General features: G+C 49.6%; 1 protein-coding gene across 1 annotated transcript in view; it reads right to left on the reverse strand.

Moving 5' to 3' along the window:
* LOC140408952 (uncharacterized) overlaps positions 1–22,679 on the reverse strand; it is a 241,605-nt gene that overhangs the window by 150,714 nt on the left and 68,212 nt on the right. Inside the window, exons 13-16 of the mRNA XM_072496904.1 lie at positions 18,770–18,929; positions 17,672–17,781; positions 16,413–16,572; positions 12,931–13,037 (exon numbers count right to left, since the gene is read on the reverse strand). Coding sequence (XP_072353005.1) covers positions 12,931–13,037; positions 16,413–16,572; positions 17,672–17,781; positions 18,770–18,929 — 537 coding nt within the window. The remainder of the gene's footprint in view (positions 1–12,930; positions 13,038–16,412; positions 16,573–17,671; positions 17,782–18,769; positions 18,930–22,679) is intronic.

Here is a 22,679-nt window from a genome sequence, read left to right on the forward strand (position 1 = left end):
TGACCGTTTTAACAAGTAAATAAATTATATATAAACTAAATGGCAACTGCCATAACAAAAATAATAACTCTCCAGATACTAAAATCAAACAATCCAATATACATAACCAGGTGCAAATATCTATACAAAACCACCCCTGAGGACCCCCCCCCCTCCCCCCCCCCCCCCCCCCCCCCCCCCCCCCCCGGGTTGCTGCTGTTACCTTCCCATTTCCTTTATCGTTCTGCGAGGTAGTCAATGAACGGTTACCACCGCCTGGTGAACCCTTGAGCTGAGCCCCTTAGTGCAAACTTTATCCGTTCTAGTTTTATAAACCCTGCCATGTCGTTTATCCAGGTCTCCACGCCCGGGGGTTTGGCTTCCTTCCAGAGAAGCAATATCCTTCGCCGGGCTACTAGGGACGCAAAGGCCAAAACATCAGCCTCTCTCGCCTCCTGCACTCCCGGCTCTTCTACAGCCCCAAATATAGCCAACCCCCAGCCTGGCTCGATCCGGACCCCCACCACCTTCGAGAGCACATTTGCCACCCCCACCCAGAACCCCTGCAGTGCCGGGTATGACCAAAACATGTGGGTGTGGTTTGCGGGGCTTCTCGAGCATCTCCCACACCTATCCTCTACCCCAAAAAATTTACTGAGCCTTGCTCCGGTCATAAGCGCCCTGTGCAAAACCTTGAATTGTATCAGGCTTAGCCTAGCGCACAAGGACGACGAGTTTACCCTACGTAGGGCATCAGCCCACAGACCCTCCTCAATCTCTTCCCCCAGTTCTTCTTCCCATTTTCCCTTCAGCTCATCCACCATGATCTCCCCCTCGTCCCTCATTTCCCTGTATATATCCGACACCCTACCATCCCCCACCCATGTCCCTGAGATCACTCTATCTTGAATCTCCTGCGTCGGGAGCTGCGGGAATTCCCTCGCCTGTTGCCTCGCAAAAGCCCTCAGTTGCATGTACCAAAATGCATTCCCTTGGGGCAACCCATATTTTTCCGTCAGCGCTCCCAGGCTCGCAAACGTCCCGTCTAAGAACAGATCTCTCAGTTGCACAATCCCAGCTCTCTGCCATGCTCCAAATCCCCCATCTATTCTCCCCGGGACAAACCTATGATTATTTCTTATCGGGGACCGCACCGAGGCTCCCGCCCTTCCCCTATGCCGTCTCCACTGCCCCCAAATTTTCAGTGTTGCCACCACCACTGGACTTGTGTATTTCTTTGGGGAGAACGGCAACGGCGCCGTCGCCAGTGCTTGTAGGCTGGTTCCTTTGCAGGACGCCATCTCCAATCTCTTCCACGCCGCTCCCTCCCCTTCTCCCATCCACTTACACACCATTGAGATATTGGCGGCCCAGTAGTATTCACTTAGGCTCGGTAGTGCCAGTCCCCCCCTATCCCTGCTACGCTGCAAAAACCCTCTCCTCACACTCGGGGTCTTCCCAGCCCACACAAAACTCATGACACTTCTCGATTTTCTTGAAAAAAGCCTTCGTGACCATCACCGGGAGGCACTGAAACACAAAAAGGAATCTCGGGAGGACTACCATTTTGACCGCCTGCACCCTACCCGCCAGTGACAGGGGCACCATGTCCCATCTCTTAAAATCCTCCTCCATCTGTTCCACCAATCGTGTTAAATTAAGCCGATGTAAGGTTCCCCAACTCCTGGCTATCTGAATCCCTAAGTATCGGAAATCTCTTGTTACCTTCCTCAGCGGTAAATCATCTATTCCCCTGCTCTGCCCCCCCGGATGCACCACAAACAACTCACTCTTCCCCATATTCAGTTTGTACCCCGAGAATTCCCCAAACTCCCTGAGTGTCTGCATTAACTCAGGCATCCCCTCCACTGGGTCCGCAACATACAGCAACAAATCATCTGCATACAATGATACCCGGTGTTCTTCTCCTCCCCTGAGTACTCCCCTCCACTTCCTGGAGCCCCTCAGTGCTATGGCCAGGGGCTCAATCGCCAATGCAAACAGTAACGGAGACAGGGGACACCCCTGCCTCGTCCCTCTATAAAGACGGAAGTAGTCAGACCTCTGCCTATTCGTGTCCACACTTTACACCGGGGCCCTATACAGCAGCTGTACCCATCCAATAAACCCTTCTCCAAAACCAAATCTCCTCAGCACTTCCCACAGATAGTCCCACTCCACTCTGTCAAATGTTTTCTCCGCGTCCATCGCCACCACTATCTCCGCCTCCCCCTCTGGTGGGGGCATCATCATCACCCCTAGCAGCCTCCGTATGTTCGTGTTATAGAACATAGAACATAGAAAATACAGCACAGAACAGGCCCTTCGGCCCACGATGTTGTGCCGAACCTTTGTCCTAGATTAATCATAGATTATCATTGAATCTACAGTGCAGAAGGAGGCCATTCGGCCCCCTGAGTCTGCTGTCTCCCCTTAACGAACCCAGTTTGATCCTCGTGGACCACCCCCGGGACACAGTCCTCTATCCTCGTCGTCATCACCTTGGCCAGGAGCTTAGCATCTACGTTTAAAAGGGAAATGGGCCTGTAGGACCCACACTGCAGCGGGTCTTTTTCCTTCTTCAAAAGGAGCGATATCGTCGCCTCCGACATAGTCGGGGGCAACTTCCCCCTTTCCCTGGCCTCATTAAAGGTTCTCGTCAAAAGCGGGGCCAGTAGGTCCATATATTTCCTATAACATTCCACCGGGAATCCGTCCGGTCCCGGGGCCTTCCCCGCCTGCATGCTCCCAATCCCTTTTACCACCTCCTCCATCTCAATCTGTGCTCCCAGTCCCGCCCTCTCCTGCTCCTCCAGGAATTCCAGCTGATCCAGGAAACACATCATTCCCTCCTTCCCTTCCGGGGGCTGAGCCTTATATAACCTCTCATAGAATGCCTTGAACACCCCGTTCACTCTCTCCGCTCCCCGTTCCACCTCTCCCTCCTCATTTCTCACCCCACCTATCTCCCTCGCTGCTCCCCTCTTCCTCAATTGGTGGGCCAGTAGCCGACTCGCCTTCTCTCCATACTCATACTGTACACCCTGTGCCCTCCTCCACTGTGCCTCTGCCTTACCCGTGGTCAGCAGGTCAAATTCCACATGTAACCTTTGTCTTTCCCTGTACAGTCCCTCCTCCGGTGCCTCTGCATATTGCCTGTCCACCCTCAGAAGTTCTTTCAACAATCGCTCCCTTTCTTTGCCCTCTTGCTTCCCTTTATGTGCCCTTATGGATATCAGTTCCCCTCTGACCACCGCCTTCAATGCCTCCCAGACCACTCCCACCTGAATCTCTCCGTTGTCATTGAGCTCCAAGTACCTTTCGATACATCCCCTCACCCTTAAACATACCCCCTCATCCGCCAATAAGCCCATATCCATTCTCCAGAGTGGGTGCTGTTCTTTTTCCTCTCCTACCTCCAGGTCTACCCAATGTGGAGCATGGTCCGAAATGGCTATGGCCGTATACTCCATCCCTGTCACCTTCGGAATCAGTGCCCTTCCCAAGACAAAAAAGTCTATCCGCGAGTATATTTTGTGAACATGGGAGAAAAATGAGAACTCCTTATTCCTAGGCCTAATAAATCTCCAGGGGTCTACTCCTCCCATCTGCTCCATGAAGTCCTTGAGCACCCTGGCCGCTGCCGGCCTCCTCCCGGTCCTGGACCTCAACCGGTCCAGCCCTGGATCAAGCACCGTATTGAAGTCTCCCCCCATTACCAACTTTCCCGCCTCCAGGTCCGGGATACGTCCCAGCTCATACGCCTCATAAAATTTGCATCATCCCAGTTCGGGGCCTATACGTTCACCAGAACCACCGCCTCCCCTTGCAATCTGCCACTCACCATCACATATCTACCCCCACTATCCGCCACTATGGTCTTTGCCTCAAACAGTACCCGTTTCCCCACTAAGATAGCCACCCCCATATTCTTCGCATCTAAACCCGAATGAAACACCTGCCCCACCCATCCTTTACGTAGTCTGACCTGGTCTATCAGTTTCAGGTGCGTCTCCTGCAACATAACCACATCTGCCTTTAATTTCTTTAGGTGTGCGAGTACCCGTGCCCTTTTAATCGGCCCGTTCAGCCCTCTCACGTTCCACGTGATCAGCCGGGTTGGGGGGCTCTTTACCCCCCCCCCCCCTTGTCGACTAGCCATCCCCTTTTTTAACCCAGCTCCTCACCCGGTTCCCACATACTTGTATATCCCACCGACGGTGCCCCCCCGCCTCGACCACCCCATCCCATAACAGCTCCCCCTTCTCCTTAGCAGCAGCAACCCAGTTAACCCGCCCCCCCCTCCGCTAGATACCCCTCTAGCGTAGTTGCACCCCCCATGTTGCTCCCAGAAGTCAGCGAACTCTGGCTGACCTCGGCTTCCCCCCTTGTCCTTGGCCCCCACTGTGCGAGGCCCCCTCCTTCCTGCGTCCCCGTTCCCGCCACAATTACCATTGCGCGGGAACAAAGCCCGCGTTTCCCACTCGGCCCCCCCCCCCCTAATGGCGCATTTCCCTTCTCCTTCCCCTTTCCATCCCACCGGCGCCCACAGTTCCTCATACTCCCCCCCCCCCCCCCCCCCCCCAACATGGGGAAGAGAGAAAAGTTACAGGGTCACAGAATTAACAAATTGAAAAATCATCCCCCCCCCACCCTTTCTCCTTCCTCGCCCCACATAATCATCCCACCACTTTGTCCCAGAAGCTCTTTCTCTCGCCAGACTATTCCACCTTCTCGTCCACAATGAATGTCCACGCCTCTTCTGCCGTCTCAAAGTAGTGGTGCTTCCCTTGGTGTGTGACCCACAGTCTCGCCGGTTGCAACATTCCAAATTGAACCTTCTTTTTGTGAAGCACCGCCTTAGCACGATTGAAACTTGCCCTCCTTCTCGCCACCTCCGCACTCCAATCCTGGTATACGCGGATCACCGCGTTCTCCCACCTACAGCTCCGAGTTTTCTTTGCCCATCTGAGGACCATCTCTCTGTCATTGTAGCGGAGAAACCTCACCACTATAGCTCGAGGTATTTCTCCAGCCTTTGGTCTTCGTGCCAGAACTCGATAGGCTCCCTCCACCTCCAAAGGGCCCGTCGGGGCCTCCGATCCCATTAGCGAGTGAAGCATCGTGCTGATATGTGTCCTGACGTCCGCCCCTTCTACGCCTTCAGGAAGACCCAGGACTCTTAAATTCTTCCTCCTCGAATTATTCTCCAGTGCTTCCAACCTCTCCACACACCTTTTGTGCTGTGCCTCGTGCGTTTCTGCCTTCACCACCAGGCCCTGTATTTCATCTTTGTTTTCAGCAGTCTGCCTTCACGACCCGAAGCTCCAGCTCCTGGGTCCTCTGCTCCTCCTTTAGCCCTTCAATCGCCTGTAATATCGGGGCCAACTCCTTCTTCAACTCCTTCTTCAGCTCTTCTACACAGCGCCGCAGGAACTCTTGTTGCTCCGGGCCCCATAACAAACGGCCACCTTCCGACGCCATCTTGCTTTGAGCTTCCCTTCCTTGCCGCTGCTCCAGAGGATCCTCCGTAATCCGGCCGCTATCCTCTCCCTTTTCCATGCGTGTCCGGGGGGATTCCCTTCTGGATTACCGCACAGTGTTTTTGGCCATTTAAATTGCCGTTGGGGCTCCTATTAAGAGCCCAAAAGTCCGTTCCAGCGGGTGGTGCCGAAACGTACGACTCAGCTGGTCATTGCCGCACCTGGAAGTCTCTGCAATCATTCACAAGCATCAACTCTAATCAACAACAAATGAATTGAATAACTCTAATGCTTGCGATCCAGACAAATTTAGTAGGAGAGCTATTATGCGTTGGTCTGTTGCATTTTCAAGCGCAGAGGCTGAAATAAAGACTTCAAACTGTTGCTCAAAGAAAGCCCAGTTCTGGCACAGTTTAGCATGTGTCGTGAAGTGGTCAGGCTTCTTGAGGCCTTCCATCTTCTGATCAGTCTTTACCGTAGATTTTTTTCTGAGCTGTAGCTTCTGAATTGCTTCTTCAATGTCCAATGCTATTCTAACTTAATCTAACTACTGTTTCTTTAAAGGACTAGACGCCTGGTACCATGTGGTGTTCTTTGTGTTGCTTATTTAGGATGGTCGGCGTAGTGTTCCACAAAGACCTCAGTACAGCTTTTAAACAAAGCTATGATTTTATTTACACTACTAAAACTGGGATTCAACACTTAGTCCGTAAGAATACAGAATTGAACTTCCGGTTGCGGCTATGCCTTGGTAGGTCGCACGGTCGGCAGCTCCTGCCGATAACGGACTTTTGGGCCCTTTTAAGGAGCTCCAGCGGCATTTGGACTACGATTCCCGGTGTGGGAAGGAAACAGTGAGGGTCCCCCAGCATTGTATGGAGTGGACCAGGAGCGGAGCGGTCAGAAAAGTGGCTTTAGAGAAGAGAGGAGAACAGGCGTGAAAAAACAAGATGGCAGCGGGCGTTGATCAGGCAGCGTGAGCCCAGTGGACTCGGGAGCAGCAGGGGTTTTTGAGAAGCTGCTTTGCGGACTTGAAGGGGGAGATGTTGGCCCCTATGATGGCATCAATCGAAAGGCTGGTGGAGACCCAGAAGATGCAGGGGACGGCGATTAAGGAGGTGCAGCAGACGGCCTCTGATAATGAGGACGAGATTCTGGGCCTGGCGGTCAGAGTGGAAGCGCACGAGGCGCTGCACAAAAAATGGCAGGAGAAGCTGGAGGACCTGGAGAATAGGGCGAGGAGGCAGTACCTGCGGATTCTGGGTCTCCCTGAAGGCGTGGAGGGGTCGGATGCTGGGGCGTATGTGACCACGATGCTGAGTACGCTGATGGGTGCCGGGGCCTTCCCGAGGCCCCTGGAGCTGGATGGGGCGCACAGAGTCCTGGCCAGGAGGCCAAGGGCGAATGAGCCACCGAGGGCTATGGTGGTAAGATTCCACCGCTTCACCGACAGGGAGAGTGTCCTGCGATGGGCGAAGAAGGAGCGGAGCAGCAGGCGGGAGAACACCGAGATCCGGATTCACCAGGACTGGAGTGCAGAGCTGGCCAAGAAGCGGGCAGGATTCAATCGGGCCAAGGCGGTCCTCCACGGTATGGGGGTGAAGTTCGGGCTGTTACAGCCGGCGAGGCTGTGGGTCACATACCAAGACCAACACCACTATTTTGATATGCCGGATGAGGCGTGGCCTTTCATCAAAAATGAGAAGTTGGACTCGAATTAATGGTTTTCAGTATGTTATGGGGGTTGTGGGTGAGGGGGATGGGGTGATGTTTGGGTGGCGTTTTTTCCCGCGTTTTCTTGGGTCTGGGTGGCCCCGTGGCCTGGGGCCCTCGGGGATTGGGGCGAGGTCGTAGTTGGGAGGAGCTGCGTCATAGGGGGTGGGGTCGGCCCAGGCAGGGAGCGCGTTTTTTCCCGCGAAATGGTGGGGGCGGTACTGTGTTCGAGGTCCGCATTGGTTTATATGGGGTGTGGGGGGGGGGGGGGGGGGACTCTCTTTGCCCCATTCAGGATGGGGAAGGGGGGGGGCTGGAGATTTGGATGGGGAATCCAAATGGGGATTGGAGGCAGAGGTGGGAGCGGCTGGGGTCAGCATGAGTCAGCTGGCTTACGGGAGTGCAATGGGGGGTAGGGGGGTTAAGAGGTTGCATGGTCGGGGGAGGGAGGGGTTTGAGGGGGGGGAACTGGGTTGCTGCTGTGCTGATTGAAGGAGAATCGATGGTACGAGGGAGAGTCGGGGCGGGGAGCCTCCGCCTGGGGGATTGGAGCGTGCTGGAGGCGCTGGCACGTGGATGGCCTAAAAAAGGAGATGGCTATTTGGCAGGGGGGGGTGTGGGGAGCCCCCCGATCCGGCTGATCACGTGGAACGTGAGAGGCCTGAATGAGCCGGTCAAGAGGGCCCGGGTGTTCTCGCTCTTAAAGGGGCTGAAGGCAGACGTAGCCATGCTACAGGAAACACACCTGAAGATTGCGGATCAAACCAGGCTGAGGAAGGGATGGGTGGGACAGGTTTTTCACTCAGGGCTGGATGCGAAGAACAGGGGGGTCGCAATCTTGGTGAATAGGCGGGTGGCATTTGAGGCGATGGGTATTGTGGCAGATAAGGGGGGGTCGTTATGTTATGGTGAGTGGCAGGTTGCAGGGGGCCCGGGTGATGCTAATGAATATGTATGCTCCGAACTGGGACGATGCGGGGTTCATGAAGCGGATGCTGAGTTGGATTCCGGATCTGGAGACATGTAGTTTGGTAATGGGGGGGGACTTCAATATGGTCCTGGACCCGACTCTCGACATGTCTAGGTCGAGGTCGGGTAAGCAGCCGGCAGCGGCCAAGGTCCTGAGGGGGTTCATGGACCAGGTGGGGGATTGAATCCGTGGAGATTTGCCAGGCCAAGGGCGAGGGAGTTTTCCTTCTTCTCCCATGTACACAAGGCTTACTCGCGGATAGATTTTTTCGTGCTAAGCAGGGCGCTGATCTCGAGGGTGGAGGGGGCGGATTATTCGGCCATTGCGATCTCGGACCATGCCCCGCACTGGGTGGAGCTGGGGGTGGGGGAGGAGAGAGGCCAACGCCCGCTGTGGCGAATGGAAGTGGGACTACTGGTGGACGAGGAGGTCTGTGGGCGGGTCTGGAGGTGCATCCAAAGATATGTGGAGGCCAATGATAATGGGGAGATGTCGGTGAGTGTGGTCTGGGAGGCGCTGAAGGCAGTGGTCAGGAAGGAGTTAATCTCAAAACAGGGCCCACAGGGAAAAGAGGGAGAGGACGGAGAGGGAGAGATTGGTGGGGGAGATACTGAGGGTAGATAGGAAGTATGCGGAATCACCCGAGGAGGGGCTGCTGAAGGAGTGCCGGAGCCTCCAAACAGAGTATGACTTGCTAACCACGGGGAAGGGCGAGGCCCAGTTGAGGAAGGTAGAGGGAGCAGGGTGTGAGTCTGGGAGAAGGCAAGTCGGTTGTTGGCGCATCAGCTGCGGAAGAGGGAAGCGGTTAGGGCGATTGGGGGAATTAGAGATAGGGGGGGAACACGGTGCGGAGTCCAGCTAGGAGGTCTTTAAGGATTTCTATGGTAAACTGTATGAGTCAGTATCCCCGGAGGGTGGGGAGGGGATGAGGCAGTTCCTGGACCAACTGAGGTTCCCAAAGGTGGAGGAAGGGTGGATAGAGGGACTGGGGGCCCCGATTGGGATGGAGGAGCTCGTTATGGGGTTGGGGAGTATGCAGGCGGGCAAGGCCCCGGGGCCGGATGGGTTCTCCGTAGAGTTCTATTGGAAATTCTCGGAGGTGTTGGGCCCGCTGTTGTTGAGAACTTTTAACGAGGCTAAGGAAAAGGGTATCCTTCCCCCGACGATGTCGCAGGCTCTGATCTCGCTTATCCTCAAGCATGATAAGGACCCGCTGCAATGCAGCTCCTATAGGCCGATTTCACCCCTTAATGTGGACGCCAAGCAGTGGGCCAAGATCTTGGCTACTAGGATTGAGGATTGTGTCCTGGGGGTGATTCATGAGGGTCAGACGGGGTTTGTGATGGGCAGGCAGCTGAGTACGAATGTGCGGAGGCTCCTGAATGTGAATATGTTGCCCTCGGAGGGTGAGGACGCAGAAGTGGTAGTAGCAATGGACGCGGAGAAGGCCTTCGATTAGGTGGAGTGGGAGTACCTCTGGGAGATGTTAGGCAGATTTGGATTTGGGGAGGAATTCATAGGGTGGATCAAATTGTTGTACCAGGCCCCGGTAGCGAGTGTGTCGACGAACCAGCTGCGGTCAGGGTACTTTAGGTTATATCATGGAACGAGGCAGGGGTGCCCTTTGTCCCCCCTGTTGTTTGCCTTGGTGATTGAGCCGCTGGCCATGGCGTTGAGGGAAACGTGGGAAAAAGCGAGCTTTTTGTGGTGCATGCGAGGGGCCAGGATGAGAGGATGGGGGAGCTACCGCTCAAGATGGTGGAGAGGAGCATTTGGTACTTGGGCATCCAGGTGGCCAAGAGCTGGGGTGTCTTGCACAAGCTCAACTTAGCACGTCTGGTGGGTCAGATGGAGGAGGATTTTGGGAGGTGGGATATGTTGCCACTCTCCCTGGCGGGCAGGGTGCAGTCCGTAGAGATGACGGCCCTCCCTAGGTTATTGTTCGTGTTCCAGTGCCTGCCCATTCTCATCTCCAAGTCCTTTTTCAAGCGGGTAAATAGGAGTATCACAGGATTTGTGTGGACAAATAAGACCCCGCGGGTTAAGATACTGTTTTTGGAGCGAGAAATTTGGGCTACCCCCGGGGAACACCTTTAGGTACATGCAGGTTCGGGCATTTGTGAAAAGACAGATGGGGGAATTCCGCTGCTGCCTGCAGCATTTTATTTGTAAGGGGCGGATGCCCTACTTTGCTTTGTTTTTGTTTATTAAATTCTTAGTTGGTTAGGGGGTTAAGTTGTTTTGTTGGCACAGTGTTTTGCCTTCTTTGCATTGCATTTTCTATTGTAGTGTTTTGTAAAAACTTATGGAAAAATCTTGAATAAAAACATTTTTTAAAAAGAATACAGAATTGATTAATAACATCTAACTACACTCACCTACTGCTAATCTGACAATTAGTATAAACTATAATCTAACCTTCTCACACTAACTGCTCTTATGACCTTCACTAGCTGCACCTCCTGCATACACCCCTCCCCGAAGGTTTAACATCCCTACCTTATATAGTTGTATCTGCAGCTCCCTCTACTGGCTACTCTCGACACTAAGACCCTTGTAATGCTGATAGTTATGATAATACCACAGTTCTGTTCCCTGGGAGGGGGGGTGGGTACTGACACCCCAAGCCGAAACCCCGCTGCCCCAACACCCACCCACAATAGCCCCCATTCTTTCTGTGCATTCCCCAAATGCCCAGACTACTCCCTGTATCCCCCCCTACTGTCCCATACACTCACACAACTGCTAACCACTCCCTCCCCATCAACCACCCGCCCTCTCTCACAACCCAAACACCCTATCAAACCCCAACAATGCCCCCCCCCCCCCGGCTACTCTGACAAGCCAAAATCCCACTGCCCCATCATAGATTTCATAGAATTTACAGACGCAATTCTGCAACTCGTCCGCTTCATTCTGAATCACAACGTCTTCACCTTCGCCAAGAGGTTCTTCATCCAGACACACGGAACAGCCATGGGGACCAAAGTCGCACCTCAATATGCCAACATCTTCATGCACAAGTTTGAACAAGACCTCCCCACCACACAAGACCTTCAACCGACGTTATACACCAGATACATCAATGACATTTTTTTCCTTAGGACCCACGGCGAAGAATCACTGAAACGACTACATGATTATCATAGGTTATCATAGAATTTACAGTGCAGAAGGAGGCCATTCGGCCCATCGAGTCTGCACCGGCTCTTGGAAAGAGCACCCTACCCAAGGTCAACACCTCCACCCTATCCCCATAACCCAGTAACCCCATCCAACACTAAGGACAATTTTGGACACTAAGGGCAATTTATCATGGCCAATCCACCTAACCTGCACATCTTTGGACTGTGGGAGGAAACCGGAGCACCCGGAGGAAACCCACGCACACACGGGGAGGATGTGCAGACTCCGCACAGACAGTGACCCAAGCTAGAATCGAACCTGGGACCCTGGAGCTGTGAAGCAATTGTTCTATCCACAATGCTACCGTGCTGCCCATCCCCCAACACCGAATCACACTCAATTTAGCCCACAATGTAAAAAGAAACCTTGCAGTTTAACCAGAATCCACATTCATTCCGTATACATTCATTCTTAATGTTGTTACATGCTTTCCGTATTCCTCCTGTTAGCTATTTCCTTTATTTAATGTTGGTTTATTGCTTTCCCACATGAAACTCAAGTGGAATTTACAGAGACTCTGCTGTTGCTGATTATTTTCTGGTCCCTCCTGTCTGAATATCTTGTTCCTGTGTCCTGGCTGGAATGGTGGTGACCAGCAAAGCTGAAGCCTGAGGCATCCTGCAGGTTCGCAGAAAAGCTTTGATTTATCAAACGTACGCTAGGTTATCAATTAACTTGTCGGGTGGGAAGAAAACTGGCAAATTGAATTAATCCTGATGTGTGCGATGTGATCCATTTATGGACAGCAGACATGAGAAGGAAATAAATGGTCGGATACTGAGGGACAGTGCGGCGCATGTTAACAGATTTCTCAAGGCAGCACGACAGACAGAAAGAGACCAAATCACTTTGTTCTGGGCTTCAAAAGTTCCACACATATATCTTTCAAAGTCCATTTCTCCAAAACAGGTGAAGCATTCACGATGAAGCAGCCTTCTACCTTGTGCGAGAATCTTATCCTGCTCTGGTTAAGTGGTGGCCAGTATGTCAGGTGGCCAGCGGATGATGGAGTGGAGACGGGCTCTGTTGAGGGTATGAAGGCAAAGTGGACGGAGGAGCTGGGACTGAACCTTGAGGTGGAGGATTAAAGTGAGGCACTGAGGAGGGTGAACTCGACCGCGTCTTGTGTGAGGCTAACTCTCATCCATCTGTAAGTGGTGTTCCAGGCACACCATACAAAGCCTAGGCTGAGTCGAGTCGATTATTTGAATGGGTAGAGATCATAGATGCGATCAGTTGTGGCCTTGCTCAAAGCTGGCAAACATCTGGAAATCCTTATTTGAGACTATCGGCCTCGCTGGGCCGAGCGCCTGGAAGCTCGCGGCAATTCCCACTTGTTATCACACTTAGAAACCGATCCAGAGAATCGTGCCCACAGTTTTCTGGAAGTTGTATAAACTTGCTTTTGTTATCTGGTGTTTTTTTGCCCCTCAGGACCCAGTTTCAATATTCCAGTAAAGAATACCCTGCAAAGACTGCATCTTACAGATAAGTAAACGGCAATATAAGTTACTGAGAACAACTAAACTTGCATGGAGATAATATGGGAATCAATCTCAAACTAAACACAACTTGGTGCACGAGATCTTTCTTACTTACAGCTTTGTGTCCTGCACTGTTTCAGGGAATATCCTGAGACAACGTTGCGTAAATAATTTTTAACACTCGGCTTTCCTGACGCAGTCATCTTCAAATAACAATAAAATCTGAAAGATAATGTGGGATAGAAGATAGTTAATGTGAAGATTTGGAATGTAAAGTTAGTGCTGGATAGTTAAATCTGTGCTGCCGGAAAAGGTCAACAAGCATTCGAGGCCTTCTACCAGGTGCTGTACACTCCGAGCCTCCCAAAGGGGACTCCAGGATGAACACCAGAGATGATCATCTCCCTGGATGCAGAAAAAGCCTTCGACAGAGTCGAGTGGAAGTACCTCATAGAGGTACTGGAGCAGTTTGGGCTCAGAGCAGGATTCACCATCTGGGTGAAACTCCTGTAAAACATTCCCATGGCAAGTGTGCAAACCAACACCCCCAGCTCTAAATACTTCCAGCTGCAGAGGGGCAAAAGGCAGGGATGCCCACTAACACCACAGCTATTTGCCCTGGCAATGAGCCACTGGTGATTGTCCTCAGAGCAGCAAAGAGGAAGGTGATCCAGAGAGGGAACAGAGAGCACAGAGTCTCATTCCATGCGGATGTCCTGATACTCTACGTCTGGGACCCCCAAAGCAGCATGGAGGGGATCATGAAGCTCCTGAAAGATTTTGGAGTCTTCTCGGACTGCAAACTCAACCTGAGCGAAAGTAATTTATTCTCGGTGAACCCGCAAGCGAGGGACAGAGCTAGAGGCACTGCTATTCAAAGAAGCCTAAAACAAATTCCGCTACCTGGGGATCCAAATGACCCACGACTGGACACCTGCCCGCAAGTGGACCCTGACCAGTCGAGAAGTTAAAAAGGACCCGCAGAGATGGGCCACACTCCCACTCTCCTTGGTTGGGAGGGTGCAGACAATCAAGATGGACTTTCTGCCCAGGTTCCTCTTCCTGTTCAGATCCATACTGAACTACAGCCCCAGGGCCTTTTTTAACACAGCAGACAAAACAATCATCATGTTTGTGTGTGTGTGGAGGAGCGGGGCGGGGGGGGGGGGGGGTGCCTGGCCCTCCCAAACCTGCAATACTGCCACTGGGCAGCCACAGCGGAAAGAGTGAGAGGATGGGTAAGGGAGCGGGAAACAGAATGGGTATGGATGGAGGAGTCTTCCTGCATAGGACCATCCCTCTGGGCCCTCGCCACAGCAACACTCCCATCCCCACCAGTCAAGCACCCGACAAGCTCAGTGTTAATAGCCAATGGAACCATCTGAGGCAACACTTCGGCCTGACCAAAATGTCCACCATGGCGCCCATCTGCAACAATCACAGGTTTCATAGATTTCATAGAATTTACAGTGCAGAAGGAGGCCATTCGGCCCATCGAGTCTGCACCGGCTCTTGGAAAGAGCAACCTACCTAAGGTCCACACCTCCACCCTATCCCCATAACCCAGCAACCCCACCCAACACTATGGGCAATTTTGGACACTAAGGGCAATTTAACATGGCCAATTCACCTAACCTGCACATCTTTGGACTGTGGGAGGAAACCGGAGCACCCGGAGGAAACCCACGCACACACGGGGAGGATGTGCAGACTCCACACAGACAGTGATCCAAGCCGGAATCGAACCTGGGACCCTGGAGCTGTGAAGCAATTGTGCTATCCACAATGCTACCATGCTGGTTCATTGTGGCTGGTTCTCGCCAGCCACAATGGATACAAACTTTAAAAGGTGGAGACAGGACGAGGGGATACTTACAGTTAGGGATTTCTACACGGACAACAAACTGGCGACTTTAGTGGAACTGATGGAAAGGTTGCAACTGCCCAAAGGGAATGGCCTGTGGAATTTACAAAAGAAACTTGCTCCGTTAGCAGACGACAACATTCCCACGGATGTAAGGATACTCAATAATAGAGGAGCTGTTGGATGTGTGTGACGTGTCCCTCAGGAAGGGGGAAATGTTGCGACCCGTATGGGCGACTGTTAGAAGAGGCACATTCCCCACTGGACAAAACAAGGGAAAAATGGAAGAAAGAATTAGAGATAGGATGGAGACCCTGGAGCAAAGCACTGAACAGGGAGAACTCCACCTCCACGTTGGCAAGGATGAACCTAACACAGCTGAAAGTGGCGCACAGAGCACACCGAACTAGAACCCGGATGAGCAGGTTCTTCTCAGAGGTGGAGGATAAATGTGAAAGATGCCAGGGAGGCCCGGCCAAGCACACCCACAGTTCTGGGCATGCCCCAGACTTGTGGGGTACTGGACAGCCTTCTCTGAGGCAATTTCCAACGTGCTGGGTTTGAGGTTGGAGCCAAACACAAAAGTGGCATTTTTCGGGTATCAAACCAGCCAGAACTATTCATGGGGAGAAGGCCCGATGCCCTTGCCTTTGCTTCCTTAATCACCCACCGAAGACTCCTGCTTGGCTGGTGTTCAGCAGGACCACCCAAAGCTGTAGACTAGCTGTCCGATCTGTCAAATTCCTCAAACTGGGGAAAAGCAAGTTCGACATCCGGGGGTCGGAGGAGGGCTTCCACAAGACATGGAAGCCATTCACCAACTTGTTCCAGGTCCTGTTTGTAGCCAACAGCCATTGAGCGAGGAGGCAGGGGGCAGAGGGTAAAAACCCAGACGAAGACCGCGAAACACGAAGGGGCAGAGTCGCAGGGGGCCAGAGCCAAGGGCAAAAGGAGAAGCAGAGCGAGCAGAAACAAGTGGGGAGGCAGAAGCTGGTGCCAACAGCAGGCAGGGCTGTTGAAGCAGACCGGCCAAATGAGGCCCACAGCCACCAAGGGAAAACAAAGCAGGCAAATGTAAATCTGCAGAGCGAGCCTCATCGGACCGCACTTTGTTAACTTATTACATTTCTCTCTTCTATAAACCAGAACCACACCTTGATTGTCTTTGTAAAAAACTACTTGGCAGTACGACATCTGTAACTCAACATTCAAACTAAAACATGTAATATAAAATCCAAAAACCAAGAAAAACAACTGTTTTTATCTGTGCTGCTCCTCTGGAAAAACAGGGAGATTGGTTTGTGAGAGAATGAGATCGAAAGGTTATTCTTCATGCATATCCACCAAATGCAACCTATTGGTTTGGAAAACACATGGTGAAATCAAAGGGTAGACGTTGTAATCTGTTTATCAGTTATGTGCAGAATGTCCAATCGCTGTCAAATATGTTTCTGCTGGGTGGGGTAATAACTTTGCAATGATGAGGTGGATACGCTTCTCCATTCATCACAGAGAGAGTTGTTGATGCACTGACTTGGGTTATCATGATTTCACCAAGGTTTATAATTGCCGACTTCTGAATTTTGAAGAAATTGAATCCAAACACTAATTTTTACTGTTAGGTTTTATGTAGTGACACGTTATTATCCTCTGTGGATAACTTACTCGACGTTAAACCTGAGATAACCATAACATATTCCATTGAAACATCTGAATGAATTCAGTAGATTTACCTTCGGTTGTCAGTCGTCCAATCTCTTGTCAAAAAGGTGAAAAACTGACATTGGCTCTTCTCGGTGCAAACTTTTTGACAGTAGTTGGCGTCTGGAGCAAGGACTGATTCAATATCGTTTCCAGGAAAATCTACATCTGACACCGTATCACGAATACACCCTGGAATAAAATTCTCTTATATCAATAATCAGTTGTCAGAAATATTTATTAAAAGGTGTCCATGCCCCAGGACACCACAAATTTCCTCTTGTCAATTACTTATCCAGTTCACTTTTGAAAGTTATGATTGATTCTAATTCCATCGCCCTTTTGTACTGTGAAATCCATCACGCAACAACTCGCTGTGTGACTTGTTTTCCTCAGGACATCTCTGGTTCTCATTGTCTTGTATGTCTGTTCTCAGGTTACTCACCTTCCTGCCTTTGGAAGGAGCAATAGCATTACCCACAAAGCCCTATACCACCCCACGCCAACTCAGACAACCTCAGCACCAGTCCATTCACCCAACCCCACCGACTTCCAGGAGAGAACAAAATTCAGATGAACAAATTCAAAGCATGAGAAGAAGCCAAAATGATTTTGTTCACCTCTTGAATGGCGGATCGTGTACCTCAATACCACTTACTGCCTGCTCCCCCTATCCGTGATTCCTTCAGAGACCAAAACTCTATCAATCCTTACTTCAAATGTGCTCAATGATGGCACATCCACAGCACCATGAGCTAGGGAATTCCAAGATTTGCAATCCTCCAATTGAAGAAATCCATCTCATGTCAGTCCTAAATCATCGACCTCTGAAACTGAGATTGTCACCCCATCTTCTCGATTCTCAAACAGCTGAAACATCCTCTCAGTCTCGACACTGTCAGGTCCCTTCACAATCTCTCTGTATATCTACAATCAGCATCATTCAGTACCTCGGACTAATTGAATTTAGGTCGAGGGCTCATGGTGTCAGGTTGTTCCTGTCTTGTGATGTTTGTACAACAAATGAGTTCTTTATGAACAGATTTTCAGATTTACACCGAGTGCACAGAGAACATTTCCTCTCTTGTTGAGAATTATCAACATCAATCACAAGGCATGAATTCATCAATTAGCTCTCCTATCAGATCACACAGTATCTCCTTTATGTGAGAATTTGTGTCCAGAAACAATTAAGATAGAGTAAATATTGTGACAGAAATGTGTATTGATATTCAGCTTCGACATCACTGTTTTGTGAATCAAAATTAAACAATGCTCATTTTGGAATTACCTGAGTGATTGTCTCCACATTCCCTTAAAGAAAATCCAGACACAACATTCTGAAGAATATTTATTGTTGGTGGAGTTCCTCTTTCAGTCTTTTTGCGGTAGCAAATGTAGCTAAAAAGAATCACAGAAACATGCGGATTTGCAATATTTACAAAGTCATTCACCATACACTGATTCTACAGGTTTTGTCTGTTGTTGATATTGGGTGAATTTAATTTCCTGAGCTGGTCTTGCCTCTCAGAAGCTGTATTTATTCTGGGAAGATGCCCCTTGAGTTGGAATAAATAGATTAAAATTGACAAAAAAAATTTAATACGGATGAAGGATTTGAAGGGAACACTCAACTGTTTGAAAGTCGAGAATTTTTGTACAATCTATTCTCCCAGGAACAAGGCGTGTTTCCCTCTGTGGGGGCTGGCAGGAAAACATCCCGAATTCTCTGCCCCAACCTCATGAATTATGCTCCTAGGTGTTGCACGCCATATTAAGGGGGAACAGCTGGGATGGCACATAGTCCGCACACATTTCCAGGCACCATATTGAAAAGGTGCCCAACATCACTGACCCACAACTTAAAAAACAAGGTGGACCTCCTTAAAATGAAGATGGATCTCCATAAGCTCTCTGAGGCTGTAAGATGGACCCAATCCCGACCCCCAATCCGGAAACCCAGTTGAGGATGCAGCCCTGACCCACTGCTGTGGTGATCCAGGGTCCAGGGTTCAGGCGGAGGCAGCACCAGGCATTGTTCAGATGAGTCCCGACATACAAATACACCTTTTCTGCCCATTGTGTAGGACATGTTGTTCGAAATGCGCTTCACGTCGGCGTCATGAAGACTATAGTGTGGGGATCGGGCCGTTATTTGCATCCCATTCATCAGATGCATATGAGGCTCAAGCCATCATCTGGCATGGTTTCTGACCCACTCTGGCAGGCGCAGTCAGAATATCCCGCTATATATTCAGTCCGGCATGATACCCATTTTTGGCCTTCACCATTTTCCGTCCCCCCCAGTCCTCAGCCACCTCCCCTGTGCCCACCATTTAACCCGCTGGCGGCGGTTGTGAACGCTCCATCCCTTGAATAAGTGACTAACCGCTGTTTCGCGTTGCGGTATTCTCCTTTTACAAAGGTGAAAAACTGGCAGTCAGGTTCCTCTGTACATTTTCTTTGACAACTGGGCACATCCTCAACAACGGACTGGTGAATGTCATTTCCCGGAAAGTCCAAACCATCATAAATGCTGTCAAAACAGGCTGAAAAATATGGAAAAAGAAGCTGATGGGTGAGTGAAAAACAACAGCAAATATAATGAAATGTGATCATTTTGACAGTATCACGCGCTCATGATATAATTTTTCTGTTCACATCCAAACTACTAACCCACAGGCTTCATTATAGCAAAGACCATGGTTGACACAATTTTACGTTCTTTACACCAGATATCTACTTGGATTGAGAGTCACCAGCCACCCCAATACGTAGATCATGCATCCTTTATAATACAAATACACCTTTTCTGCCCATTGTGTAGGACACAAAAGCATGAACCTGAGGATTATAACACAGACCTTGTGATCTGCTATCACACTATCTGCTCTTATGACCTTCACTAGCTATTCCTGCATATACTCCTCCCCTAATGTGCATCCCTGCCTTATACAGTTGTATCTGCAGCTTCCTCTCTTTGCTACCCTTGTAATGCTGATAGTTATGATAATACCACATTGCCCCTTCTTTGTAAAAGAAAATTGTTATAACATTGGTTGTGATATTTTCTTTAATCCTGACCTTTCCGACTACTAGTTAGCACATATCATTATCTTATTATCAGACAATACAGTATTTGTAATGTCATCACTTACGGGTTCATTATACAATCACAAGTGTGATCTCTCTGGAGGGTGTCTCCTTCTTGTAGAACATCTCAGTGGAATGTTCAAAGTGTTGGATTGCTCTGCCACATCTTCTACCTGTGTCTGCGCTAAGTATGGATCTGGAAAGGCAATGTCCTTGAATATGTCATCACATGGTACAACTTTTGCATGTTGAGTTTGAACCTTGTGCTTGATTGCAGCAATGTTTCTCCTCAACAGCGATCCCTGTTCTGTTTGTACTAAGTAGGACCTTGGTGCTACCTGTTTCAGAGCCTTCGCAAGATTTTGCCAGTCACCTTCTGGATCCTGAATTCTGAATTCTCATGGCGTCACCTTCTTCAAGTTCAACCAGAGGTTTGGTATGTCTATTGTAAACATCTTGTTGCTTCTTTTTTGTTGTTGTGATTCTTTCACGTATCTTCTTATTATCAGTTTCTGGCCTGATGATTTCTGGTAAAGTGGTTCTTAGTCTTTTCCCCATCAACATTTGAGCAGGTGAGAGACCCGTTGATAATGGTGTTGCTCGATATGCTAACAATGCTAATGACACGTCTTAATCATCTTCACAGAATAACGTCTTAATTATCCCTACTCCTTTCTCTGCTTTCTCATTAGACTGAGGATAACATGACTTGTCACAATCTCCAACTGTTGCATGGTTTCTTTGCTCTGTGCAGGCCGATGCATCTGACAAATTGGCATGCTTGAACATACAGGTCAATATCTCTGTGTATTCCCGACCAATACACCGATTGTCTGGCTCGGCTACGACACTTTTCAATGCCTTGATGACTCTCGTCAATCTGCTGCAGAATCCCGAAACGTAAACTGGCAGTTTTCGCTATCCTGTCTCCCTTCAGCAGGACACCATCAATTGTAGCAAAATCATCTCATGTCTAGAAAGGGTGATTTGCATCCAGCAGGTCATCCTTCTCCGAGGTATTTTTTCACCTTCCGGAGCGACAAGTCCTTTTCAGTTTTGGCTTTTGTGATCTGTTGTTTATGATCAGATACTGGTAGTATCTCAGAAATTAAATGAGCTTGAAGTTCCACTCTTCGGACTAACTCGGGTTCTGATGTTTCAGCATCAGTGGTTGCCCTATTTTTTGATGTTTCAGCATCAGTGGTAGCTTTGGAGAGGTCGTTCACAACATCTAAATCCTCCCTGGACTCTTCATCTTGGCATCTGTAGTACCGGTTGAATGAATCCGTTCAACTAGCTGCAATCATTCACAAGCATCAATGCCAATCAATGACAATTTCTCACACCCTATCACCTCGAAGTCGATGGGTATCTCAAATTTCCCATTCTTCACAACAAGATAGCATGACCACGTTGTGGCTATTGTGTTACCATTGTAATCTGTGAGCCTACAGGTGGACAGCTTTATAAGAGGTTTTACGATTGCTTGCTTTAAAGATCGGTACATGATAATATTTGCGTGCGCTCCTGTATCAATCTAAAATGGGATCAATTCTCCATTTATTTCAAATGAGGCAGTCCACTCCTTAATTAGCTTTGAGAGTGCTTTTACTGGTCTTTCCTTCCAATCCAGTAAATCAATCCTAATGATTGCTTCGATCATGAAGGTATCTGAAAGTGAATATCATCATAGAATTTACAGTGCAGAAGAAGGCCATTCGGCCCATCGAGTCTCCACCGGCTCTTGGAAAGAGCACCCTACCCAAGGTCAACACCTCCACCCTATACCCATAACCCCACCCAACACTAAGGGCAATTTTGGATACAAAGGGCAATTTATCACGGCCAATTCACCTAAACTGCACATCTTTGGACTGAGGGAGGAAACCGGAGCACCCGGAGCAATCCTCTCTATCCACTATGATGTTGGATTTTTTTTCTGCATTCTGTATACTTTGGACCCATCTGCAATCACTGTAAGACTGTTTAAATTTGGTTACTGGAACAGTTGCTGATAAACGACACTGTGCTGCCAAGTGGTTCAGTTTGCCACAATTGGAACAATGTTTCCCCCTTGCCGGACAAATGTTTTGACAATGGGCGTGTCCACAGCATGTGCACGTCATCATGCTCGTGGCATCATTTTCAAAATGGCCACCGGCCGTTGTACTCAGTTTTCTTTGCTGCAACACAGCATTAATGGCGTCAGACACATTACCCGATTTTGTGCTCTTTTCCTTCGTCACAAATTTGGCATATTCGCTCTATGCCTGTTCGCTGGCCTTACACATATTTATAGCGTCTTCAATCGACAACACTGATCTTTTTAATTGTTTTTCCCGCACCCGTTCACCGTTTAGTCCGAACACAGTTTTATCTCACAGCATAGACTCGGAGACTGAAGAAAGGTTATCGGACTGCACTCGCAGCTTTAGAGTTGTGATGAATAAACGTACAGATTCTCCTCTGAACTGCAGCCGTTTGTTTAATATGTAGCGCTCATAGAATTTTTTCACGATTGGTAATATCTGTAGCATCATGCTGTATTTATTTTCATCTTCATCTGCACTGAATTCAAATGAATTGAATAACTCCAATGCTTGCGGTCCAGACAAATTTAGTAGGAGTGCTATTATGCATTGGTCTGTTGCATTTTCAAGCGCAGAGGCAGAAATAAAGACTTCAAACTGTTGCTCAAAGAAAGCCCAGTTCTGGCACAGTTTAGCATGTGTCGTGAAGTGGTCAGGCTTCTTGAGGCCTTCCATCTTCTGATCAGTCTTTACCACAGATTTTTTCTGAGCTGTAGCTTCTGGATTGCTTCTTCAATGTCCAATGCTATTCTAACTTAATCTAACTACTGTTTCTTTAACGGACTAGATGCCTGGTACCATGTGGTGTTCTTTGTGTTGCTTATTTAGGATGGTCGGCGTAGTGTTCCACAAAGACCTCAGAAGAGCTTTTAAACAAAGCTATGATTTTATTTACACTACTAAAACTGGGATTCAACACTTAGTCCTTAAGAATACAGAATTGAACTTCCGGTTGCGGCTATGCCTTGGTAGGTCGCACGGTCGGCAGCTCCTGCCGATAACGGACTTTTGGGCTCTTTTAAGGAGCTCCAGCGGCATTTGGACTACGATTCCCGGTGTGGGAAGGAAACAGTGAGGGTCCCCCAGCACTGTATGGAGTGGACCAGGAGCGGAGCG

The sequence above is a fragment of the Scyliorhinus torazame genome, chromosome 3 (assembly GCF_047496885.1).
Source record: "Scyliorhinus torazame isolate Kashiwa2021f chromosome 3, sScyTor2.1, whole genome shotgun sequence".
Taxonomy (NCBI): Eukaryota; Metazoa; Chordata; class Chondrichthyes; order Carcharhiniformes; family Scyliorhinidae; genus Scyliorhinus; species Scyliorhinus torazame.